The sequence below is a fragment of the Glycine soja genome, chromosome 18 (assembly GCF_004193775.1).
Source record: "Glycine soja cultivar W05 chromosome 18, ASM419377v2, whole genome shotgun sequence".
NCBI classification, from domain to species: Eukaryota; Viridiplantae; Streptophyta; class Magnoliopsida; order Fabales; family Fabaceae; genus Glycine; species Glycine soja.
Genome location: NC_041019.1, coordinates 50,968,150 through 50,989,150, shown reverse-complemented (window position 1 = coordinate 50,989,150; position 21,001 = coordinate 50,968,150). Strand labels below are relative to the sequence as shown.

At 30.0% G+C, this 21,001-nt stretch overlaps 2 protein-coding genes across 3 annotated transcripts; one reads left to right on the top strand and one right to left on the bottom strand.

Annotated features, from left to right (window-relative positions):
* Positions 1 to 5,374: 5,374 nt before the first annotated feature.
* Positions 5,375 to 8,482, top strand: LOC114395693 (probably inactive leucine-rich repeat receptor-like protein kinase At5g48380). Its single transcript, XM_028357525.1, has 3 exons — positions 5,375 to 5,628; positions 5,905 to 6,883; positions 7,274 to 8,482. The coding sequence occupies exons 2-3, from the start codon at positions 6,035 to 6,037 to the stop codon at positions 8,279 to 8,281; spliced, it is 1,857 nt and encodes a 618-aa protein (XP_028213326.1). The 5' UTR covers positions 5,375 to 5,628; positions 5,905 to 6,034; the 3' UTR covers positions 8,282 to 8,482.
* Positions 8,483 to 14,439: 5,957 nt separating this feature from the next.
* Positions 14,440 to 18,182, bottom strand: LOC114395010. 2 transcript variants are annotated; one of them, XM_028356698.1, is made up of 7 exons: positions 18,019 to 18,182; positions 17,775 to 17,926; positions 17,553 to 17,662; positions 17,034 to 17,119; positions 16,202 to 16,306; positions 15,952 to 16,111; positions 14,440 to 14,898 (listed from the first exon to the last, which is right to left on the bottom strand). In XM_028356698.1, the coding sequence occupies exons 1-6, from the start codon at positions 18,126 to 18,128 to the stop codon at positions 15,976 to 15,978; spliced, it is 699 nt and encodes a 232-aa protein (XP_028212499.1). In that variant the 5' UTR covers positions 18,129 to 18,182; the 3' UTR covers positions 14,440 to 14,898; positions 15,952 to 15,975. The 2 variants fall into 2 exon arrangements, with proteins under 2 accessions (XP_028212499.1, XP_028212500.1); XM_028356699.1 differs by having other exon boundaries at positions 14,440 to 14,893.
* Positions 18,183 to 21,001: the final 2,819 nt, after the last annotated feature.

Below are 21,001 nucleotides of genomic sequence, written 5' to 3'. Positions count from 1 at the left end.
GCTCCTCATATGCACCATCGTTAACATCATAGAACATTTAAGTAAATTAATTGTTGTAATATGTTCCGTGCTTGTTCGGCTAGCTATCACAAAGCTCCTCGTCTCCTGCAATTTTAGAAGGACAATTTTCTAGCTTTTCAACATTCAACGTGTCTAAATGCATGTCATTTTCACAGTTGAGGTGAAAACCAAACTCATTTGCAGTTTTCTCATTAGTAGTTGAAAAAGTAAAATAATTTGAGTTCGACAGCGAAAACTAGAAAGCATACTATTTAGTGAAACAATGAGAAATCTCTTACTAATTTACGTAAAGTGGACCCGCATGGTACGTTGTGTCCAAATTTGGGTCTATGAAATTCTAGTGTCAATCTAAGATGAGGTTTGGAATTTGGGATACTGCGAAAGTTCTATGATGTTTCATTGTTTTTTTTTTAGTCATGATGTTTCATTGTTTAATCTTTAACCCCTTTTCGCTTGCATTATTTCGTGTTGAGTTCATGAAAGAAAAAAAATAAAAAAATCAGGAAATGGCTTTTGGAGACTAGAGTGACGTGAAGGTCAATTCAGGCTTTCAGTTACTTTTTTCTATTTTAAAATAATGTAAGAATTGTAGTAAAAGAAATGAGACAATACAAGATAACAGGCGTTGGGATAAACTTAATTAAATATTTAGTGAAATTATTTCATAAATTCAATTTTGAATTTCTAAAATAAAATTAAAAAACTATAAGATTCATAAATTATTGTTATAAATCTAAATAAATTTCCTAAAAAAATCTCAAATTACAAAACATATATGAAAAAATATGTGATGGTTATGAGTAAGTAATTGCATTTTTATGACTGATTTAAAAAAAAAATATTAATTTCCCAAAGTTAATTATAAATTTTGAACCCACGAAATAATTAAGTCGACTACATATGTACTTTTAAACTTTAAGTAATATTGTTATATATTAGTAGTTTAGTTGAGTTAGAAGTGTATATATATATATATATATTTTTTTTTTTGTACCCCATTGCCCAGAGGCTCTTCGCTATATATATATATATATATATATATATATATATATATATATATATATATATATATATATAGAGAGAGAGAGAGAGAGAGAGAATAAGGAATTTTAAACTTTTTAAATGACTCTTTATCTCGATCTATTTTTTTTCTTCTATTTTCTCAGTATAGAGAGTATGGATATGATGTATTAAATTAACTCCTTTCCTCTTAGGGGCCAAAGAGTTGTTATAAAATAACAACTATTTTTTCTCTTTATAAATATGGATTACATTCTTTGGCAGTTGCTTGTTATTGTAGAATTTTACTTTAATATTATGTGTTCAAATACTGAAGTCATCTTTATATAAAGGACTTTACCTAACTAAAAGCTTCACCTTGAAGGTTAAACTTTGGTTTTACCTATGAGAGTTCTTTGTCAAAGACCACTGATAAAAGTGGAATTACTTGTTGATTTGTTTGCATTCATTTGACAATAGCTTATATAAATATAAAAGTAAATGTTGAACATTATAGCTTATATAAATAGTTAAGATTAAAATATGAAAATTATGTATCTATTTCAAGTGACAATATGATTTTTAATAACTTCTAATATCAAAAATCTATATATAATTATATGATTTATATATACTTTTCCAATCTTAAATAAAAACAATGCTCTTATATAAATTAATTTTAAACAGTAATATAAGATTTTCTCACCTCTCACTAGATATGACCCTGCCCTCAATGTTTATCAAGGTTAGTTTATAGTGAAGTTAGATTATTTATTTTAAGAAGAATAAATTTCACTATACAATTATATATGAACAGTTAAAGTTGTCTAATTGCTGAAAATTTACATAATATTAAAGTTAAGATGATGACACTCAATTTTTTTTATGAGTAACAAAATATTAATACTTAAAACGTTTCTTAATGAGAAAATGACACATTTAATTAGTATGTGTGTAGAATACTCTAATATGTGTTTAATAGATGATTTGTCTTTGAAGCATATTCATGAATCCTAGTGTCCTAAAGCTCTATGAATTGTCTCAAGAGTTTGAAAGTGAATAAGGCCATTCAAGGATCTTTAAAATTGCGCTCTTATCCTAAAATGAGATGTGTATGACATGATGAAACTTTAATAAAATTAAGTGACAAAATGTCAATTAGAATATATGGATATTTTTACCTAAAAACTATAACACATAAGAAGCAGTTCTCAACTCAAAAGATAAAACAACTTTTTCTAGGAGGAGATTAGAAGGAATATATCTTTACATTATATGCATACTTCAACACCAAACTGATACTCTTGAATAAGAACGAGTTTCATCTTTAAAACACTAGAGTTATAAAGAATTAAAGAAAATCATTTACTTCAGCATTAACTGTTTAACTCTTTCAAACCTCCAATTCTTTATTCTCTATACATTTTTCAAAGGTTTTTTTTTTCCAGAGAAAATAAGCTTGTGACATTTCATTCATAATATGATTCACAATATAAGCCGGATATAATTGAAATCATGACAGAAATGATTGAATCTTAAAGCTGTTATGTTTGTAATTATAAGATTCTTTTAAAAAATTATTTGTTCCTTTTAATAATTTTTCTTAATTTTCAGATTATTAATTATTTTTTCTATATATTTTATTTAATTATTTTTTCTTCAAATATTAATGAGAAACAATTAAGTGAATAAAAGAATAAAAAAAGAATAAAAAATATTTTATAATAATAGTACAATTAATTAATAAATATAATATAATTAATTATTTTTCGTGAATTAGTTGAAAAAAAATTATAATTAGAACCTAAGGGGGGTGTATTGGATTGAGATTTTGAGAGAATATTTTAACAAAAACAATCTTGAAGATTTTAAAAGATTATGTGGGATTGTATTGATTTTGTGGGATTTTAAAAGATTTTTTTTAAAAGACTTTTTACAATCAGGATTCTTAACCCAAGATTTTAATGGATTTCTAACACAAATTTTTAAGATTTCAAAGTACTTTATGGATTTTTAAGATTTTGAAAGATTAATACATTTTAAACAAAAAAATAACGGAAGTTACAAAAGTGAATGAAAAAGATTATTAACACAATAATAATAATAATAACACGGTGTCAAAAAAATAATAATAACACATTAATAATTAACATTTTAATAATAACACAAGAAAATAATAATAATAATAATGGACGTTGTAAAAAAACAAGTTGAAGAAACAGAAAAAAAAAAAGAGTTTTTTATTTTGATTTGCATATACAGTACTAAAAAAAAAGCAATATGAAATCTTGATGCATATCAATTGTCATTCTTTTGATGCATATTCATTGCCTGGATGTTGAAAACAATATGAATACGAAATCTTGAAGCATATACAGCACCCTTTTCTTTTGATTTGCGTAATATACATATAGTATGAACAATATTGACTATCGATTGCCATTAAAAAAATAGGTAAAATTGATTGAAAAGTTGTAAGAGAATGAACCTGGTAGTGGTTTGTGTCTTGTTCGGCAGGAGAAGAAAAAGTCTTTGGAAGATTATGAAAAGTCTCAAGGGTTTGGGTGAGATTGTTGGAGGAGTATTTTATGTGTATTTCTAACTAAAAAGTCTCTCAAAATCCATTCCACAAAAGAATCCATCAAAATCTATTTACTTTTGAATACCAAAAGACATTTTAAAAGTGATAAGAAATCTCAATTGAATACCAACAGATTTTGTTGCCCTGAAAAAAAAATCTTTATTATCTTAATTGAATACCACAAAATTTGTTTATATTTTATAAAAGTCTTGATTGAATACCACGAAACTTTTTAATCATAAAAAAGTCTTTTAAAATCCTTTGAAATCTTAATCCAATACACCCCCTAAGAAAATACAAGATTAGCTTGCATCTTAAAAAAATTCACCCTAAAGTTTGGAATGCTAGAAATATCTACTCTACATTTATTTATAATAATATGAAAATCAGAGAGTCCCTTAGAACAGCTGTTGAAAGTGTGTCTCGAATAGAACCTTTGAAAGGCTCAATATCTTGCCATAAGCTAGCTGCCTGCCAAAAGAATTTAACACGATCACATCTTCAAACGTTTTTCTTATTAATTGGGTATCATTGAGCCTTTATTGCAAACCTTTATATAAATATTAAATTTACCTTTTTGAAAGTTCGAAAGAGAAAAAAAGCCTAAAGTAATTTAAACAAGAATACTTGAATTAATTAAGAGTATAGAAAAACTTGTACAAAATACTTGAAAAATGAGGAATTATTTATTTTTGTAAGAAAATAAATTCTTAGTAAAGAATTTATTAGTTAAGAAAACTTAATATGTATATATACACCTCTTATATTTTTTTCTTTATCTTTTATTTTCGCAACTAACGCTTTGGAAAATGAAAATATTGACTTGAGAATTTGTATTATTTAAAAATACGTTTTATTAAAGTTTTGAAAAAGTGGCTTAGGAACCCAAGTTTCTGTTCTACTGTCATAAGCCTCTTCAACACTTAATGATTGGTTTCTTAACGTTCTTTTTAAAAAGTAAAAAGAAAAATTCAATTCAACTTTTGTTTTTCTTTTGCTTTTCATTTATCCTTTCTTACGTACCTACATATTTAATCTTAATTATTTTTGTAAGATGTAATTATTTATCATGTTAAACAGTTACAATCATTCAAGCATGTATTATTTTTAATAAAAAAATTTAATATAATTATTAAAAAATTAATAAATTATTATATACAATAATTTGTAATTGAATGATGTATAAATTATTTTACATATTATTAATGTATAACTTTTTTTTTCACCTACTTATATTTACTTTCATTACGCTCGCAATAAACCACTAATCTCACTGAACACAACATAATATATAAGCCATATTAAAAAATAGTACTACTATGGTAAAAATTAATTAGAAAATGAGATTCTATTTTAATATATGACTGTATATCTTTAAAAATAGAATAACACTAAAATTTGAAACTAATCGTTAACATATCTTAATTCTACAAGATGTCAAATGGTATCGTATATCTGGAAGACTAAAATAGAAATTTATTTTCAAAGAGTTATTATATTCTATTTTTATATATATCACATTTATTCTATAGGGGAAGCAAACGGTAAGTTGGACACCATTAATTAATTTGAAATGACTTTAGATTAAGAGACCCCAAAAATGGGGGTGTAAAATACTAACATGTTTTATTTTTCCTATTTTCAAAAGGCAAAATTAAATTAAAATAAGATAATTCTCTATTTTATTTTCAGGCAAAGCAAGTGAATTAGTCAAAGAAACAAGTTCCCTAAGTCTTCGTATTGCTCCATAGTCTAGTCGTCTCTGAAGACTGAAGCTCTCACAAAAAAAAACAAAAAAGGCTTACCTTAGCGTGTTATTTGTTTGACCCGGTGAATATCTTTCTCTTATGTGTGTTCTCATCACAATTCATGAAACACGCTCTCTTTTTTCCCATCATCATTATTTCTTTGTGATTCTCTCTCTCTACACTATCCTTGCTCTAGTCTTCCTTTTCTATGCCTTGCCCTTTCTTCGGGCAAAGTTGTGTTTCCATTTTGTTTCCGAGTTGACTTGCTCAATATCCCAGGTGGGTATTTCAGTGCTTTTCTGCAAAATTCACGTGATTTCTGAATCCGGGGTTCCTTCTGTTTATGCTTGTGTTGATTTATGTCAAAAGGGTTTCTCAGTTTTTTTTTTTTTTTTTTATGTATGTTCTGTGGTTTTTGGTGTAGACTGTGAATTTTGTTCTGAAAGGGGGGAAAAGTTGTTGCCTTTTGAGTTTGGTTTGTGGTTGTTTGATTTGGTTGGTGTGAATTGTGAAGTGATGAATTGAGTTGATGATGTTTGTTTTGTTGTGTTTCAGGATAAGTGTGTGTTCTTATGAAGGTTGCAGTGCTATGGAGTCTATAGATTTCATGCTGCAGCTTCATTAGATACCAATTTTGGTGAATCATCTTGATAGCTTGTTCTTGGATTTTTGTTTTGGGGTGTTGATGAAGATGTTTATGGGTGGCCAAATTTTCGGTGCTGGTGTTATTATTGTTAGTTTCTTTCTGCTGATCCTCTGTGGCATGGTTTGTGGGACTGACAGTGATATATTCTGCTTGAAAAGTGTAAAGAGAACACTTGACGACCCCTACAATTATTTGCAATCCTGGAATTTCAATAACAATACAGAAGGGTATATATGCAAGTTTACTGGGGTTGAGTGTTGGCACCCTGATGAAAACAAGGTCTTGAATCTCAAACTGTCAAACATGGGACTCAAGGGCCCCTTCCCTCGCGGCATTCAGAATTGTTCAAGCATGACAGGATTAGATTTTTCGCTTAACAGACTCTCTAAAACCATTCCGGCCGATATATCCACACTTCTTACATTTGTGACAACCCTTGATCTTTCTTCAAATGATTTTACAGGGGAGATACCTGCATCCCTTTCAAATTGTACCTATCTTAATACAATTAGACTTGACCAAAACCAACTCACTGGTCAAATTCCTGCTAACTTGAGTCAGCTCCCGCGGCTTAAGTTGTTTAGTGTTGCCAATAATCTTTTGACAGGGCAAGTTCCAATCTTTGCAAATGGTGTAGCTAGTGCCAATAGTTATGCAAATAATTCAGGTCTGTGTGGTAAACCCTTATTGGATGCTTGCCAGGCCAAGGCTTCGAAGAGTAACACAGCTGTTATAGCTGGAGCAGCTGTTGGTGGTGTGACTGTTGCAGCATTAGGTTTGGGCATTGGAATGTTCTTCTACGTGCGCCGTATTTCTTATAGGAAGAAGGAAGAGGACCCTGAAGGAAACAAGTGGGCAAGAAGTCTAAAGGGAACTAAAACAATAAAGGTAAGCTATATTGATGCATGGCTTATTACTCTACTTGGAGCTGATCTTCATTTTTCTTCTTAGATTGATCTGTGTTTTAGAAAATTGTTCAATTATGGAAAGTTTCATGGGTAATATGTTTATTGCAAGTTATCTATTTTGATAATATTTTCAACTTCATTTTTTTAACTAATGATATATCTTCTTGACTTTGTTTATCATATTAACACTGAAAAAAATTCTTTTACTTACTGCTGTGCCAAATGCAAGAAAACTATATTTTCTGTAGCAGATATTAGAAATTCTGACAATAGTTTCTGTCTGTTTAGTTTCTTCTAAATTTACAGAGCCTCAGTTCATGTGATTTGAACTTTCATTTATTATGCCTAACTATTCTTAATTGTACATCAGGTTTCTATGTTTGAGAAGTCAATTTCAAAAATGAACTTGAATGATCTCATGAAGGCTACTGATAACTTCGGCAAAAGCAATATTATTGGGACTGGAAGATCAGGAACTGTTTACAAAGCTGTCCTTCATGATGGCACATCACTCATGGTTAAGAGATTACAGGAATCTCAACATTCAGAGAAAGAATTTCTGTCTGAGATGAATATACTAGGTTCTGTCAAACATCGTAACTTGGTTCCGCTTTTAGGTTTTTGCGTGGCTAAAAAGGAGAGGTTTTTGGTCTATAAAAATATGCCAAATGGTACCCTCCATGATCAACTACACCCTGATGCTGGTGCATGCACCATGGATTGGCCTCTAAGGCTCAAAATTGCAATTGGAGCAGCCAAGGGATTAGCATGGCTTCATCATAGCTGCAATCCCCGCATTATCCACCGAAACATAAGCTCTAAGTGCATCTTGTTGGATGCTGATTTTGAGCCCAAAATTTCTGATTTTGGCCTTGCTAGATTGATGAACCCAATTGATACACATTTGAGTACTTTTGTGAATGGGGAGTTTGGGGATTTAGGTTATGTTGCTCCTGAATATACAAAAACTTTGGTGGCTACTCCTAAAGGGGATATTTATAGCTTCGGGACTGTGCTTCTTGAGTTGGTGACAGGTGAAAGACCTACCCATGTGTCTAAAGCTCCAGAAACTTTTAAAGGAAATTTGGTAGAATGGATTCAACAGCAATCTAGCAATGCAAAACTCCATGAAGCCATTGATGAATCACTAGTTGGGAAGGGTGTAGACCAGGAGCTTTTCCAATTTCTGAAGGTTGCATGTAACTGTGTTACAGCAATGCCAAAGGAGAGGCCTACCATGTTTGAAGTATACCAGCTTCTAAGAGCCATTGGGATTAATTATAATTTCACAACTGAGGATGAGATCATGTTGCCTATGGACACTGGTGATGCTGATAACTTAGAAGAACTTATTGTAGCTCGAGAGGGACATGATTGAAAAGGTATGTGAGATATAATTAGGGTATGTAATCAATTTTAATATGTAAGTATCTCTTGCCTTGTGGTCCTAAAATAAATGTTAGTGCTATATAAGGTTTTATGGTTTAGATCCATTTGTGTGCTATCAATATTGAAACATCAATTTAATATCATCAACCATGAATGCCATTATATATAGGTGACTTTGTTATAATCCTTATTTTGCTCTATTTTCCTTGTTCTCTCCCTTGCATGTTGATATGTTAGTGGATTTTCTTTCCCTTTTAAGTACTTAATGAGTTCAATGAATCGAGTCATGAGTTACTGCATTATTAATTCTGCTCTCATGTGGTTTAAACGTGCAAACCAACTAATTTATTGGGGAAAAATTACAAGAAAACCATAGGAGGGTCATCATGATAAATTTCATTTTACATTGTATTATCTATGCATAGTAGACCATGTATGCATTTAATACCCTTTCTGTTGCTTCCACAATCCCATGTGCATGAGTGGATGTTCATGTAGGACGTGGGCCAATATATATATTCATGGTCACTTTATGTTTTGGCCCGTTGAAGCATGGATGCATAAATACTACAATGCTTGGAAACGAAAATAATTAAATATATGTGGCTTCAGTTATTATTGTGTTGTGACGTAAAATCAGAAGTAAAAAAGATTGTGTAACTCACTTATACCTGTTTGCTTGAGACTAAAGATGCTAACCAACTTAATTAAGCATATATTGGGAGCGTTTGGAAGAACTTAGGGGAGCTTATTTGAGCTTGAGAATATGGTTTATAACTTTCATAATAAGTTTTTAACTTATTTAATTAAGCTTCTCGGCAAAACTTATCAAAATAAGCTTTTTTTCAGCTTACTCTAACAAGTTTCAAGGTTAAATTTATGGCATAAAGTTTCATATGATGAGACCTTATTGAATGAGCAATTAATTAAGCTGTTTAAACAGCTTATTTTGACAAGGTTTCACTAAAAAAATTATTGAAATAAATTAAAAAGAGATTATTGGAGTGCTAAGTCATTTTCATAAAAACTCTTGTAGTTACTCCCTAGTCCTATGGAAAAGCATCAGTTGAATTTTATACAAGTTGAATTATAAAATTTACAAAGTAAGTAGTAATAGAAATTCAAAGATCATCAGTTACCTCAAAGTTCTGTAGAAGTTAGAGGTCAACCACTGAAAGAGGGAGTAGGGGAGAGGAATCTGAAGCATAAATAATACATACAAACACTTTACAAAACTTGTATTTGAATTGGCAATCAAGGTAAATAAAACAATAGAATAATATAACTTAAGAATTTGGAGATATTGCAATGGGAAAAAAAGAAAGAAAAAAAAGAGAAGGAAACATGTTCATTTCTGTTTGGAACCGAATCGAACTTCCTTAGGACCACGTCTTCCAAACAATTCCTCCCGTAAATTTAAATCTCCAGTAAGAAAAATTCACGTGTTACTGGTTAATTTTTGTTACATTCAAAAGGCAAATCTCATCATATCTTGTGCATTCCCCACCATTGCTAAAAGGTATTACTAAAGTCTTCAAAACAACAGTGAATTAATAGTGGATAAACATACACTTTGTATAAAAAGTATCCTAGCTACAAAGTTAATCACAGTTGCAAACAATACGTGTCAGTGCAAAGTTTATCACTTATATGTATACATTTAGAAGAAATTTCTAATTTTGAGAAATTCTTCAAACCATTTTTGTTCTGTATGCGGGGATTCAAAATTTATTGCACCTATTTGAACCTAACGGGTACGGCTTTCGTGTAAGTTTGAAAGACATCAAGAAATCATGAATTCACTTTGACAAATGTTAATTGCAAAACAATTTATACAAATAAGAGAGAGAGAAAAAAAAAACGATGTTTCACAAATTATGTTATGAATTTTTATGTGTTTACTTTTGACATGTGACAGTAATGTTTCAAACATTACTTTGATAAAGAAGGCTAACCACAATGCATTACTTTGGAATCGGAATAATATTAAATTCTTGTAACTTGTTAGGAGGTTGCGTGAATTAATCGACGTAAAATGTTAAAATAATATATTTTTTTTTTAAATTGTATTGCATAAAATATATGTTTAGAGATCACTGATATACTTTAAATATAACTAAATTTTGTATCATAGAATATATTTTTAGAAATGAATGATAAATTTAAGTATAATTAAGTTTTGGATTGAAAAATAATTTCATAACCAATTTAAAGAACCAAACTTATAAGAATACTTATAAAAAAAAGTTTAAAAAAATTATGATACATAATGAATTGGCTTCTTTTAAAAAAAAAATATTTGACAAATAATTGTACAATCTACAATGCAACGAAATGGCTTCTTATTCGTGGGTCGACAATAGATACAAATGTGGTCAGCGCTAAATTAATTGCGTGTATTTTATTGTTTTGAATCAGACAAAAACATTAGATAACATTGATTGTTCAGATAAAACAAACATAGATAAGACCTTTTTTAAAAGTATATTCGTTAATAAAATATATAAATAATAACATATTTACTGGTAATTTAATTTATAATAGGTAATGATCATAGTTATTAAAATTTAAGAAGGTCATTCATGAGCAGAAATTAAAAAATTTATCATGAAGTTTATAGTTTTAATTCCAACCCATTTTTTCCAACCAAACAAAAGCATAAATCCAAATGCTACAATTATCATGTTTTATTTATAATTTTACTATAAAATATTTTTTAAGGTTGAAATTTTCAGTTATGACCTCTACATGCCCATTTCAGACTAGAATAGACAAAGTAGTGCCGAAACAAGCTGTTTGACATATGGCAATGATCTGAAAATCGACAGCAGCCATTTTTGGATTTTTTTTAATATATGCTATTTTTTCAATTTTTAATATAAATACGAATATATAAGACAAAATCGAGTTATTAGTTTATTACTCTCATCTCCAGCTTTATTTATCTGCATTATAGTTTCTGTTCATGTTGCTTATTACTAGTTTTTTTATTTAACAAATTACATATATTCTCCACTAAATATAATTATGCATAAGCTAAATAGAACTATCATAAATGACAAAATACTTTTTTTTAGTATCTAACGTAATTATATGTTTAAAACTTGGATTTAAGATCACCGATTAGGTTAAAATAATTTTTTATTAGAGATAATTATGTTTAAATTTATGAGGAATAAAATACTCTTTTTTTAATATTTATTGTAATTGAAAACTTAAAACTCAAACTCAACATCATTAGTAAATTAAAATAATCTTATGTTAATTGATCTACGTATTTAGTGATAGTTGCTTATTTTCAATTTTATTGAGTTCTTAATACTACTTTTGGTATCAACTAAAGACATCTCTTAAATGATAATAGGCAGAATGCTTAATGAACTAGCTGGATTAAAAGATACATGAATAAATTACTTGTTAAGGTATATTTCCGGCAATTAAAAATTCTATCCACCTACAAAGGGAATGACATTAGTGCAATAGAAAAAGATTTAGTGCACATATACCTACAAGGATTAGACTCCTTTAAGATGCAGAATGTTAATTGAAAAAGTCAAGTATTTAGATTACATTTCTTATCGTGGGAGGACTCATGGCAAGATATCTATCAGTCCATATGTAGGAGAATATGATAAAAGTAGATAAATGAGGATAAATAAAAGTGAAATCAATTATACTGATAATAAATCTAAATTGATGCTAGGTAAAGCATGGATAATTACTAGTGAAATTGCACTAAAGTATAATTTCATATGACGCTTCGAAAGTAAATTTAAGACTTCCACTACGTTTGGAATGAAGGTAAAGACAATGGTGCCCCCAAAGTAAGGGTACATTATTGAATGTTGACCAAAAAAAAGTATCTCTAATGTGGAAACCTCCACTATAAAGACAGCATGTATATCTCTAATATGTTTCATAAAATTGATTAAAATCCCTCATATCAAATCTTTGGTTCACATCTAGATAATCCTTGAATTATTGGATTGCACTTTATAAATAGCTAAGGGAGTTGCTTGGGGCACCCAGCATTTTTGTTAGGGCACCCAACAACTTTTCAAAATGCCAAAAATACCCTTAAGGTATTTTCGGTTACAAATAGCAGCTATATTTTTTCATTTCTGTAGTACCATCTTTTTTCCGCAAATTTTCTATAACTTAGTGTAAGTTGCTTCCATTAAGGGTGATTTGGAAGCGTATTGGGTCTCCGGTGGTGTACATGAATTTTTTAGGAGTATACGGTGATTTTTGGTCGATTTTCATTGTAGGAAAATGAAAGGAGTGCCAACAAAAGTTGACGTACGTACGGATTGACAATCCGTATGGTTCATACGGATTGCCAATCCGTATGGCCAATCCGTACGTACGTCAACTTTTTTTTTATACGGATTACAAATTTTTTTAAATAAAAAATCCAAAAATAACAAAAATTTTGCAATGATAGAACAAATGAATTCACATAATATTTTAATGATTAATTTTAATTCAGTTATTGCTTAAATTTAGTTATTAATTTTAATTTACTAATTGGTTAAATTTAGCAATGATAAAATTTAATTTAGTCATTAATTAAAAATAATTTATTTCAAAAACATGACCAATTTTTTTCAAAAATAATGGGATAATATTAGACATTACAAAAAACTATTATATATAAGTTGCAACAAATTTAGAATCAACACATGATAAAATAATTATTATAAGACAACTATTATATAAATAAATTGTTCAGAAGTAATTAAAATATTCGAAATCCTAAAATGTTTATAAACATGGCCAATAAAGCACACGCTTAAGGGTGGGATCAATGAATTCAAAAACGATTTCCATGTCAGCTTTCAAGGACAAGGTTTTGCATAAATGTTTTCATCCAGCTCCAATTTTAAGTGTCTTCCTCTAATGATTGAAAATAAGCCGGCATTCTGTAATGTTCTCCAAGTGTAAATGAGTTCAGCCTTTGTCTTTAAGAAAATAATACATGCTGCTTGGAACGTCCTGATATTAAGAATAGTGTTATGTCAGCAATTTATGTAATGAAATTTAAAACTTAAAAAAATAAAGAAATGCTGACAACTAAATTAGGAAGTTGCTTACTAGATTGCTACAGATAATTTTCTGCTTAGTGAGATAAACCTTGAAGGTGACAGAACCTGACACTTGATGATATAAAGAGTGACATCTTGGGAATGATCTGGAGAGACAACTGGTCTTGAATATGGTAAGAAAAAATAGACTATGTAATGACTTGGTGATTTTCATTTGAATTATGTAAAGAACAAAATTCAAGAACAAAATTCAAGGATAATGAGTTTAGAATACTTACTACTTTTCATTTAAAATTATGTAACAACCTTTCCAAGAATAATGTTGATTTTCCAACTATATATATTACTCCATATTGCTTGCAGATTCTTTGATGTGGATGTTAGTTTACGATCAAATTTTATGGTTATCTTTTTCCATAACACATTTCCATAGTTGAAGATTAGTCTCCGACCAAAGTGATCAAACGGAGACTACTGATCATCAACTATCGTTACTACAACAGAGACTAGTGTTAGAGAAAACTTGAGACTCTCAATCCTACCCCAATTATTCGGATAAGAGCCCCTCAAAAAGTATAGCTCACTGAAATAATTGCTTTAGTATATTTAAAATTTTTATTTCACACGGAACAATGAAAAAGAAAATAGAAACTATGCAAGTTAGTGGTAGCTTAACAGGAAAACATTGTTTGGACTCGCAAAAAAAAAAAAGAAAAAGAAAAGCATTGATTGAGGTTGCGGGACCAAAAAACTTCATCCTAGAGCATTTCTTGATGCCTTTGTTTTAAATAAATACTCATCGAAACGTAGTCTTTCTAAATGCAAAGCTTAAATATCTATTTCAGGGGTCCCCTCCTCAACCTTTACGCGTGAGCACTTATAATTTATGAATTTAAAAGCCAAAATCACCACCTTGTTAGCTCTTTTTACATTGCAAGTTCCTCAAATACGATTATTGAAAAGCCAAATTAGAAATCATGTTTTCAAATGGAAGTAATTGTGAAGACTAAAGACGAATTTGTGACTTCATATGCTCCAAATCATGTGATTGAAGCTCACCGGATTTAAGGAGAGAAGGGCTATCAACATTTAGCTAGTCAAATTGTCACAAAAGAGAACATAGTAATCTGCAAACCAATAGAGGAAAGTTTGAAGATCATTTCAGCATATAACATCAGAAGTGATCAAACCAAAAAAAAAGAAACAACCTTTTCATACACAGTAGTCCACCATCCTTTCTAATTATGGGGCTGGGCTCAGTGATATACATGAATAGTTCTCACTTCCTAAAGGACTCTAGGAAAAGACTGCAAACCTGTAATCCCTAAACTGAAAATGCACCAAGGCTTTTTTTTTTACACTTGCCGCACCCTCCCCAAAAAAACCTGCCTAAGCTTCTTGATCATACAGTAAATTATCATCATAAAGTTTCTGAAAGAATTAGGATCTCAATTAAAACAAGTGCACCGATCTCCAAGGCAACATAGAGAATGCTTTTGAAATCTAAGTGCTGAAGGCATCCCCCTTGGTAATATAGACACGCCAATTTGTTTTCCCTGTCCTTGAAAAGAAAAATGAAACATATTTGACATCAGATGACAAGTTCAAACTCTTCCATCAATAAATTTAGCTACTATGCAATGCCATTCATCTTATTTTATAGCCATTATAGACTCTACAGGGCAGAAAGTAGATACCACATAAAGTTACGCGAACATAGATGCTGGAAATCCAAATTCAACTATTGTATGAAAAAAAAAATGAATTTAGATAATTATACAATTCTAGGAGTCTTATTCCCGAGCTATGATTCAGATACAACAAGACTAATGTAAAAAATAGTGAGCACAAGAGACTACACTAACCAATGTTTCAATAGATAAATGCAAATGGAACAACAAAGCAGTGTTCGGCAATGAACAGAGTAGAGAAATGCTAAGGGCTGCAAACAACATCCTATTGTGGCATGCATCATGTTTTGTTAAAGTTATGGCCTGAAAATGTCTGAGTGAGTAGATGCAACTAAAAAACAGCTTTATAAAACCTGAACAGATAATAAAAAAACTTTTCTAACATGTTTAGCATTCAATTATTTTACTAAAGCTAAAAAAAACAATTTTACAACATTAACCCAAAAATATAGAAAAACATAGTTTACATTTCCAATAAAATGACATGATATTTTTTAGGCCTCAAGACAACAGAGAAATAGAAACATGCGTACATCAATCTGCAACATTAACACTATAATATATGAAGGGAAATGCTAGTGTCCACACTTTTTCTAAAACACTTACAATCGAGGTATTCTGTCCATTCTATCCTAAGAAAAAAAGTTCATGTTATATTTAAGGCATTCAATAAATTTTGACTTTCCCTTTACTTCTCTCCTTACTACTGTTTCGTAATGAGTATGAAATATGTCATTTGTGCATTAAACCTTCACATAAAAGGTTGTAGATAGATTTTGTACATTATATCTTTACTTGATCTGTTGTTCTATAGTTTTCTTGTATTTAAGATTAAGTGATATATAATTGCAAAAGGTGAAGTGGCTAGTGCAACATTACAAGACACTTAATATATAATCCAATATTAAAAATAGAAAATTTACCTGTGGACAATGTCCAAGGTACATTCAAGATTCCTCCTGGTGCTTTTGCTTCTTTGATTTTTTGCTCTTTTGGCCAATGTTCAACGTTGACAATTCCCCATCCACAGCATCTTGCTCTAGCATTATTCGTTCTGGCACAATTCTTCTCTTCTTTTCACTCCTGTAAGTTTGATGAGACAGCTAAACATGAAAGTATATACTTTAAAAAAAATATTCTTTTAACTCTACAAATACATTATAAGAGAAAAACCTGTCAGAATGGGAATCAACTTCCAAGTTCTTATCCAACCAATAAATGCTGCCTGTGTGATCAGGAACCAGAGATCCATAAACATGAAGTATTTCTTCATCAAAACTGCAAAAGATAAATCATTGAAGTTTATCATGAGATGAAATATTCAACTCAGAATCTTTATTTGTTTAATTATATCCAGGGTCATTGTATTTATTTGATACTATCAATTCATGACATTTTCATCATCCTTGCTATATCTTGACTTTTCTTCTCGGGAGGTCATCTTATTCTCACAAGTTGCAATGATTTAGTGTCCTGTATTTGGTGTCTAAGAAATTTCCATTTATATGAAAAAAATAATGTTCATATTATTCCTTCTACAGTCAACACTACTACAGAACAACAAGACGCAAACTAAAGTCTCTAAAAAAAATTACAAAGAAACATAAAACAATCATATGATACCTATTGCAATTGCATAAGATGGTATGAGTGCTCGCTTTAATCAGTTCAATGAAATGACTACCACAAATAAATATACATATTCACATACAATCGATAAGTCAAAACTGCGGAGCTTCTGATATATTCAGATACAGTTATAAACAGTCATGCAAAATTATTACTCTCTATTTGCTAGTTACTAATCATACAACTCTGCAAGTATGGTGTTTCCACTAGGTCTCTGTTTGTTGTTTCTTCATTGTATCAGCTAGGATAGGTGACACTACCCAATGATACAAATATACATCAACTCATCAAAATTTCAAGTCACAACGAATTCCACAATATACATATACATTCCACACAATTAGTCTTAAATTGAAGCAAATTAACAGTATGTCACCTCTTGACTAAAAACCGTATCATGGTCCCGACCTTTATCACATGCCGCTTGTGAGACCTGCTCACATACACCTCTTGCCCTCGTTTCTACAAAAAGAGGAACCAAGCAAACCATATCACCACCACTAATTAATCGCTAAAACAAATAAGGCTAGTAGGCCTGTTTGAATAAACTTCTCTTAAGCACTTTTAAGAGAAGAAAAAAGGAAGCAAAAATACAATAAATTTCTCCATAAGCTAAAACTAGTTTATGACTTTATGCATAAGATAATTTGTAGAAACTCTCTCATATTAGCTTCTCTAAAACTTGTTTTAACTTTATGCATAAGCTAATTTTAGTTTATGAAGCTTATTTCATTTTTTTTTTCTTATTTTCTTCTCTTATGGAGAAGTTTATCCAAGCATGCCCCAAACCCTAAACCCTAAACAGGCCATAATTAATCATTAACTTGCTAAACCATATCAGCACCACTAACAAGTAGCAACCATCAACTAAATCACATTATTGCGAGGCACTCACCGTTTTGCACACGAACTCTTCCCTGATATCTTTCTCAGATATAATCGCAGAGGAAAAGCCAAGCACAACAACGTGAATGGACTCTTGCGTAACCTTAACCACCTTCCCTTCTGAAACCAACAAAACAAAAATCACGAACACAATTAATTAACCAGAGGCATATTTTTGACAAAAAAAAAAAAAAAAAAGAGGCAGAGAGAGAAGAAGAAAAAGAAAGAGTACCTAAGAGCATGTTTGGCTTGGGAGAAAAGAGCAACAGATTGACCTTGAGTTTGACGCCGAAGTAAGGGTGAACGCCGGAGAGGATCTTTGCGCACGTGTCGAAGGAATTGACATCGTAGGCCAAAACGACGCCGTCGAAGATTTCGCTGAACCTGCAGTGCAAGGGGGAGAGAAGAAGAGGTTAAAAACGAGGATACGATGAGGTGCGAAACGGCGACGTTTGGAGGAAGAGTGCAGTGCTGACGTGAAAAGCAAAGAGCTGAGTTGGCGGAGAACGGCTTGGGAAACTTGGTTACTTTTGGAAGGGTGAATGTATACTGTTAAGTTCGCTTTGGAGACCTTGAGCCCCTCCATTCGCGATTACTCCAGTTTGCCCAAGAACAGACGAAGAAAGAAACTGCGGGGGAAATTAGGTTTTTCCACTTCTAATTTCTCATGGCCCCATTGAAAGTACCAAAATACCCTCCATCCACAAAAGGCATATGAGTTCGGGTAAAACATTTAGGATTACAGTTTTAGTATTATTCTCATTCCCATATTTTATCTTGTCTGGATATACATGCTAACAATTGTCTTTTAAGAATTTTATTTTAATAATGATTTTGTAGTTAATTATCTTACTATTTTAATGTATTTAAGTTTGTTTGGTTTTATTTATAATTAAGTTTTGAATAAATTAGAATAATTTTATAATAGTTTAAATGTTTGATTTTTCATCTAATTTTTGTTTATTTTAGTATAGAAATAAACGAAAAAAGAAGATAGATGGTGTTTTCAATACTCTTTTAAAGGAAAATTTTTAGGTTTTAAGGATCACACATGTGCGCACTTTAGGCTAAGTGACTTGTTTTCTCTACCATATTTAGGCTCAATGTAAATCTTAGACTCAAGGCATAATCACTTACAACAATTTTATTTAGCATGCAAGCTTCCTGTCGTCACTTAAACAAGTGTTATTGGTTGGACTAAGCACACAAGTCATTATGTAGACTCAACTGTGCAGCTTGTTTGATTCTGTTTAAGTTCCAAGTTTGCAAAATGAAGGCATATTTGGTTGGGGGAAGGTGTCTAGGATTGAGGGGAAGGCTGGAAAGTTTTCTCCCTTGCTCTTTCTGGTTTCCCCATCATTTTTCAACATCTCTTTATCTATTTTCTTGTTTTTTTTCTTGTGGTTATGTAATTAATTTATCGATTTTAGGGTTGATGTAATGAAGTTATCCTTATGTTTACATTTTGATTAGTAATCTATGTTTATTATTCATTAAGTATTTTTTTCTATGCATTAATATTTGTTTTGGCTTGACCACATTTTGCTTAATGTTGTGATTTGAATTGTCATTCAAAAATGTTTTTGAACATAGAAATGAAGGAGGACACCTAATATGTTTTGTGTCTAGGAATAAAACAAAGTTTGTTAGTCATTTTTTAACTATTATTCTTAAAACAAGTCACTTGATTAAATTAGTCAAAGGATTGATAATTTTATTAAGGGACTTAGATTTTTTCCATCTAAGGGATCAGGGTTTGAATATTTTAGTGAGTTGATGATAATAGTTGAGCTTCGAATTAGAAGAGTGACCTTTGTTTGCATGGTGGTTTAGTGAGATCAATCTCAACTCTTTTATTCTTTGTTATTTTATCTCTTTTTATTGTATTTCAAGTGTTTGTAAAAATTATCAAAAAAGAGTTTTTTGTTCTTTTGCTCTTTAACTTTATGTTTGTTTAATTTTTTGCTATTTACATTGTTGCAATCAAATTATAATGGTTATTTCTGAAAGTCATAGTTAGTAAACATTGTTATTTTGTTAAGTATTACGCGAGTTCTAATAAATATAATACTCGGACTTTCTATTTTATACTATTTACGTGACTAAGTATGTTTATCAAAAGACTAACAAACATAAGAACCTACTACACTTTTTTTATAATTTTAATTTACTTTACACATATATATATATATATATATATATATATATATATATATATGTGTGTGTGTGTGTGTGTGTGAGAATAAATTATGTATTAAGTTTTTAATAATATTTTAATTCAAACAATTTATAAATATAATGAATAACAAAGAAACTAAAGATAAACATTTAAGGATTCAATCATATTTTTTGTTAAATGCATATTTTTAAGTTTGTTATTTAACCATTAAGCTAATTGATTTATATTTTTGAAAATTATAACAACAAAATCTTTTATATATATATATATATATATATATATATATATATTATGTATAAATATATTATGTATATATATGTTGTAAAAAAAATTATCAAAAAAATGTAACCGTGACATTACATATATGGGTATAATTTGATATACATCTTCATACTCACCCTCGTTTTGAAATTTTGGGTAATACTTATACCCATATTTAATCAGTGGGTATTCCACCTCAAATGCGGACAAGTTTGAGGAAGTACCCGTTATTTGTCATGTTTAATTTGGTTAGATGAATTAAATAAAAGTCATAAATAATTTTTTCAATTTTAATCCATGTAAGAGAAAATTTATGGGAATTATAAATAAAAAACTTAGAATCTTACAAAAATCAAAATTAAAAAAATACAAACTTATATAAACTAAAATTAGAAAAATAAACTTAAAGTTACTAAAAATAAAAAATGCTAACTTATAATGACTAAAATAAGTAAAGAAACTAAATGTATAAACAAAATGTTAACTTAAGGAGATTAAAAACATATTTTTAGTCGTCTAGAAATACTGAGATTAAATATTATTTTTATGGGAGTTGCTTGGTATTTATAGGATCGAAATCCTCTCCTTCCTATTTTTTAAAGGAGAGGTCATGTTCAACAAATCTCAGTTGTTGTCTATCTATTAAATCAAATCTACGATGAAAATTAAAAGTCATGAAACTCACCATTTCATACTTTCATTAGTCCAACTCTCACTCTTCTTTAATCATTCTGTTTCTTCCTCTTTCACGTTGCACATTCGCACGCATTTCTGACTAGCTTTGTGAGTAAAAGCATTACATAGTTTTTGGCATTTTCTATTATCTGCATGTGGGTGATCTGAGAGGTCGTGTGGTGGTTTTGGCTATGTCCTTTTTGCAAATAGACGGTGGACACTTGTGTTGGCCGTCTGTCTTATGAAGTGTGAAAGACACCAAAATTAAAGGGATCCCAAACATTCTCTAAAATTTCGCTTATATTCAAACTCATAGCTGATGATAAAATTAGAATAGATATTTT

Coding starts and splice junctions, on each gene's coding strand:
- LOC114395693 (XM_028357525.1), top strand. CDS start 6,035: ATGAAGATGTTTATGGGTGGCCAAATTTTCGGTGCTGGTGTTATTATT. Junction 6,884..7,273: donor AGGGAACTAAAACAATAAAG/GTAAGCTATATT, acceptor ATTGTACATCAG/GTTTCTATGTTTGAGAAGTC.
- LOC114395010 (XM_028356698.1), bottom strand. CDS start 18,128: ATGGAGGGGCTCAAGGTCTCCAAAGCGAACTTAACAGTATACATTCAC. Junction 17,120..17,552: donor AAGAGTTCGTGTGCAAAACG/GTGAGTGCCTCG, acceptor CTCTTTTTGTAG/AAACGAGGGCAAGAGGTGTA. Junction 16,112..16,201: donor GTTGATTCCCATTCTGACAG/GTTTTTCTCTTA, acceptor TCAAACTTACAG/GAGTGAAAAGAAGAGAAGAA.